Here is a 5,789-nt window from a genome sequence, read left to right as displayed (position 1 = left end):
TCTCTACGTCCTACTGGTGGTTGAGTTTTTGGCATGTGTTGCGGTTACTTTATAGCTTATGTGAGCAGCACCGTGTAGCTATGTCTTGATTGACAGTTTGTGAGCAAACCCAGTGATAGCTCGAGAGTGAGCATCTATATGAGATATGAGACAGAGGTGGTTTTGACCACGAATTGGCACAGATGAAGATACGAGGTTATAAGAGTTGATACGAACCAGAACAGGTATTGTGTAAAGTACGAAAAGTAATTCATAGTTGATGTATTCATACATGACTAACATGATTGTGATTATGTGTTAGGCTTTGGGCCAATTGAAATTTACCTATGTTTTAATTATGCTTATATAAATTGTGGATGTATGGTAAGTTGTATTTATTAGCCATACAAACTTACTAAGCTTAATTGCTTACTCTGTTTTAATTTACGTGTTTATAGTAATTCAGAAGCTCACACGGTTTGGAAGTCGTCGGAGATCTTGTCGCACTATCAAACTCTCATTTTGGTATTTTAGACTTTGTATATCTTGGTTAAATGGCATGTATAGGTGTTTTGGCTAATGTGGCCTATATGTCTTGTTGTGTTTTGGCCATTTGAGATGGCTTGTAAGGTGGTCATATATTTTGATATGTATATATGTTCAAGTGGCCTTTTGATATGTGGTGTATGGTTTCTATATGAATGCCTTGCTTGTGAAATTATGTTTGGCAAAATATGCTCAGGAGTGCATTCCAATGGAAGTGGTTATGTGTAAATAGTTTGAAGATGGGTTAAATGAAGACATCAAGCTTTTAGTCGAGATTCTTGAACTGAAAGAATTTGTTGTGTTACTGTATAGAGCACACAAAGCCGAAGAGCTTAGCAAAGAAAAGAGAAGAGCCGATTCTAAGGCTAGAGATTTGAGAAAGAGGTTAATGGGTAAATCATATCATTTTTCATCTAAGAAATCAAAGGATTTTCATAACCGTTTGACCGCTTTAGTGGGGGTATTCTAACAGAGATTGTGGGAAGCAACACGCGAGTCAAAAAGCTCAAGCCACTTCAGTAGCGAGCGTTGGTAGTGTTAAGGCTAACAAACTTGAGTGTCAACGGTGTCGTAGAGAACATTTTGGAGAATGTTGGATGAATGACAAAGCCTGTTTTAGATGTGGCTTGCAAGAGCATTTCATTCGGGATTGTCCTTAGTTGCCTAAGAAAGACAAACTTCCAACTGCTCGATCGAGCAATACAGCTGCAAGAGGGAGACCACCTCAAAATACTGGAAATGTGAGTGGTATTAGAGGTGCAACAAGGGATTCTACTATGAGATTCGAGGCACGGGCGCTAGCCAGAGCTTACGCTATTCGCGCTCGCGAAGATGCATCGGCGCCAGATATTATCACTGGTACTGTTTCTCTTTATAACACTGATGTAACTGCATTGATTGATCCTGGATCAACCCATTCTTATATCTGTACAAATTTAGTGTCTAGTAAGAGTTTACCTGTCGGTTCCACTAAATTTGTGGTTAAGGTATCGAACCCCTTAGGTCAGTATGTTCTAATTGATAAAGTATGCAAGAATTGTCCTTTGATGACTCAAGGTTACAATTTTTTGATCGATTTGATGCTTTTACCATTTTATGAGTTTGATGTGATATTGGGTATGGATTGGCTAACTTTGCATGATACGGTTGTGAATTATAGACGAAAGATTATTGTGTTAAAATGTCAGGACGGTGAGACTCTACGTATTGAATTTGATGATTCGAGAGGGTTGCCTAAGGTGATATTGGCTATGTTAGCGCATGTGAGAAAATATTGTGATGCTTATCTTGCATATGTATTAGATACAAAGGTGTCTGAGTTGATGATTGAATCAGTGCCAGTGGTTTGTGAATATCCAGATGTGTTTCTAGAAGAGTTACCCGGGTTGCCACCGATCAGAAAAGTTGAATTTGCTATTGAGCTAGTATCGGGAACATCATCGATATTGATAGCTCTGTATAGTATGGCTCCAATAGAATTGAAAGAATTGAAAGCTCAGCTGCAAGAGTTGACAGATAGAGGTTTTGCACGACCGAGTTTCTCACCCTAGGGAGCACTGGTTTTGTTTGTAAAGAAGAAAGACAGGTCAATGAGATTGTGCATCAGCTATCGACAGCTCAACAAGGTTACGGTAAAGAATAAGTATCCATTACCGCAAATTGATGACTTATTTGATCAGTTGAAAGGAGCAACAGTATTTTCAAAGATTGATTTGCGATCTGGTTATTATCAGTTGCGGGTTAAAGATTTGGATGTGCCGAAAATTACATTCAAAACAAGGTACGGGCATTATGACTTTCTTGTTATGCCGCTTGCGTTAACTAATGCTCCTGTAGTCTTTATGGATTTGATGAATAGAATTTTCTGACCGTATTTAGAAAGATTCGTTGTTAGATTCGTTGATGATATTTTGATCTATCCTCGAGATGAGTCTGAACATGCCGAGCATCTGAAAATTGTGTTACAAACTTTGAGAAATAAATAACTATTTGCTAAATTTAGCAAAGGCGAGTTTTGGCTCCAAGAAGTTGGATTTTTGGGACACATTGTTTCGGCGGATGGCATCAGAGTGGATTCGAGTAAGATTTCTGCAATTGTTGATTGGAAACCACCGAGAAACATATCCGAGGTCAGAAGTTTTCTGGGATTAGGGGGCTATTATCGGTGATTTGTAAAAAGAATTTTCGATGATTGCTACACTGATGACTCGGTTATTATAGAAAGATGTAAAGTTTGAGTGGTCTGATAAATGTCGATAGAGTTTTAATCATTTGAAAGCACTGTTAACCGAAGCACCAATTTTAGTTTAGCCTGAGTTGGGTAAAGAATTTGTGATCTTCATTGATGCGTCATTAAATGGTTTGGGATGTGTTCTAATGTAAGAAGGCAAAGTGATAGCTTATGCTTCCAGACAATTAAAGCTGCATGAAAGAAATTATCCAACACAAGACTTGGAATTGTCCACAATTGTGTTTGCATTAAAAATTTGGCGACACCATTTGTTTGGTGAAAAATGCCACATATTTACTGATCACAAGAGTTTGAAGTATTTGATGTCACAGAAAGATCTGAATCTAAGACAGCGTAGATGGCTTGAATTGTTAAAAGATTATGATTTAGTGATTGATTATCACCCGGCAAAAGTGAATGCAGTCGCGGACACTTTGAGTAGAAAATCCTTGTTTGCCTTGAAAGTGATGAATACGCAATTGACTTTGCCAGATGATGGATCGATCTTAGCTGAGTTAAAAGTTAAATCGATGTTTTTACAACAAATTTGCGAGGCTTAGAAAAGTGATAATGAATTGCAATCTAAAAGAGTACAGTGTGAGTCGACTATTGATTCAGAGTTTCAGATCGGATCCGATGATTGTTTGTTGTTCTGAGGTAGAGTTTGCATGCTGAAGAATACCGAGCTTATACAAAAAATTTTACACGAAGCACACAGTGGTAGCTTGTTTGTTGATCCGGGGAGTACTAAGATGTACAATGATTTGAGACAGATGTACTGGTGGTCGGGTATGAAAACGTGACATTTATGATTTTGTGTCTAGATGCTTGATTTGTCAACAGGTTAAAGCTGAACATCAAGTACCTTCAGGACTGTTGCAACCACTGATGATACCAAAATGGAAATGGGATAGAGTTACGATGGATTTTGTATCGGGATTACCACTATCTCTGAAAAAGAAAGACGCTATTTGGGTCATTATGGATCGTTTGACAAAGTCTGCACATTTTATTCCGGTGCATAGAGAGTTTTCACTTGATAAGTTGGCTGAGTTGTATATTTCTAAAATTTTCAGATTGCGTGGAGTGCCAGTCTCCATTATTTCGGATAGAGATCCGCAGTTTACATCGCGATTTTGAAAGAAACTACAATAAGCTTTGGGTATGCGGTTGCATTTTAGTACTGCATTTCATACTCAACCTGATGGTCAGTCTAAGAGAGTGATTCAGATTCTCAAATATATGCTTCGATGTTGTGTATTAGATTTCAAAGGTAATTGGGAAAAATATTTACCGTTGGTTGAATTCGTGTATAATAATAGTTTTCAATCGAGCATTAAGATGACACTGTATGAAGCTTTATATGGTCGTAAATGTCAAACTCCATTGTATTGGACTGAGCTTAGTGAGAGAAAGATACACGAGGTTGATTTGATCCGAAAAACCAAAGAGAATGTGAAAGTGATTCGTGATAGTTTGAAAGCTACTTTAGATCGACAGAAATCATACGCGGATTTGAAGCGTAAAGATATTAAAAGATATTGAATTTCAGATCGCCGATAAAGTGTTTTTGAAAGTGTTGCCTTGGAAAAGGATTCTTCGTTTTTTTCGCAAAGGAAAATTTAGTCCACGATTTATTTGACCGTACGAGATTATCGAGAGAATAAGGCCAATGGCATATCGACTTGATTTACCGCCAGAACTTGAAAAGATTCATAATGTATTCCATGCATCTATGTTACGATGTCACGAATCAAATCCTTCACATATAATTTCTCCAACAGAAGTTGAGATTCAGCCCGACATGTCGTATAACAAAGAACCGATCAGAATTTTGGCGTGAGAGATCAAAGAGTTGGGAAATAAAAGAATAGCCTTAGTGAAAGTTCTTTGGCATCGTCAAGGGATTGAGGAGATTACTTGGGAACCCGAGGAAACCATGAGAAAACAATATCCTAACCTATTTTCTGGTAAGATTTTCGAGGACGAAAACTCCTAAGTGGGGAGAGTTGTAACGGCCCGTTTTTAGTGAAATCAGAACAGTGGTTTTGGAACCACAAATCTGAGGTCATAAATTTTATTTTAATATTATTTTGAAGTCTAAAGCATAATAATATGATTGTATAAAAATTTCGTTAAGAAAGTTTATCGTTTGTAGACTCAATTTGTGAAAAAGGACTAAATCGCGTAAAGTGCGAAAGTTGTGTTCTATTAGCTAAAGGTATTAAATAGCTATAGAACTTTAAATTGGAGGTCCTTATGTGGTAATTAGACCATTAAAGGTGATAGTGGATGTGCATGGCTTGGTAATTGAGTAATTTTTAAAGTTAGGTAAGGTTAAAATGGTAATTAAGTAATTAAAGGTTAAACTAATAAAAGAAAAGCTATCATCTTCCCCATTTTTCTTCACCATAGCTGAATTTGTCTAGGATAAGAAGAGAATTTTTTTTTCAAGCTTTTCCCTTGCATATAAGTGCTATCTCATCTCGTTTTTGTAGATTTTTATGTTTTCGGGACCGTTGTAGCTTAATCTAGCTAATTAGGGGACTAAATTGCAATATGTATGATAGTCTAGGGTTTTTCCATGAGACAAATTTTGTTTGTTTTAAATTTTAATGGAAGAATATGAGTCTTTGTTGTTAACTAAACAACTTTTGTTAAGTGAGTTTTGTTGAAATTATCAAACACGGATTAAATTGAGAAATGTGAAAATTGTGTGCTAAATGTGTGAAATTGTGGAATATATGGGCTGCTATGAGCACCTATAAAATTTGTCTAGGCTTGGGTGTAGATAAATTTGCATGAATTTCATTTTACGAGACTAGGGACTAAATTGTAAAAAGGTCAAATGTTTAGGGGTAAAATAGTAATTTTGCAATAACATGAAATTTGATTGAATTGAATAGAATAAATATTAAATTTGTAACACCCCTAACCCATACCCGTCACCAGATTCGGGCCACGAGGTATTACCAACCCAAGTACAGATCCGAATATTTATGCAAGTCATATTCATAAATATATAAAGCTTATA

General features: G+C 36.6%; 1 protein-coding gene across 1 annotated transcript; it reads left to right on the top strand.

The window, feature by feature from the left end:
* The first annotated feature begins 597 nt into the window (after window positions 1-597).
* LOC128040485 (uncharacterized) lies at window positions 598-3,315 on the top strand. The gene is made up of 5 exons (XM_052629248.1): window positions 598-609; window positions 758-985; window positions 1,185-1,981; window positions 2,528-2,654; window positions 3,088-3,315. The coding sequence occupies exons 1-5, from the start codon at window positions 598-600 to the stop codon at window positions 3,313-3,315; spliced, it is 1,392 nt and encodes a 463-aa protein (XP_052485208.1).
* Window positions 3,316-5,789: the final 2,474 nt, after the last annotated feature.

This window comes from Gossypium raimondii, chromosome 4 (genome assembly GCF_025698545.1).
Source record: "Gossypium raimondii isolate GPD5lz chromosome 4, ASM2569854v1, whole genome shotgun sequence".
NCBI lineage: Eukaryota > Viridiplantae > Streptophyta > Magnoliopsida > Malvales > Malvaceae > Gossypium > Gossypium raimondii.
The sequence above is the reverse complement of the archived record's forward strand: the minus strand, read 5'-3'. Positions and strand labels throughout refer to the sequence as shown.

Coding starts and splice junctions, on each gene's coding strand:
- LOC128040485 (XM_052629248.1), top strand. Junction 1,982..2,527: donor TCATCGATATTGATAGCTCT/GTATAGTATGGC, acceptor TGCTAAATTTAG/CAAAGGCGAGTTTTGGCTCC. Junction 2,655..3,087: donor CACCGAGAAACATATCCGAG/GTCAGAAGTTTT, acceptor TTGATGTCACAG/AAAGATCTGAATCTAAGACA.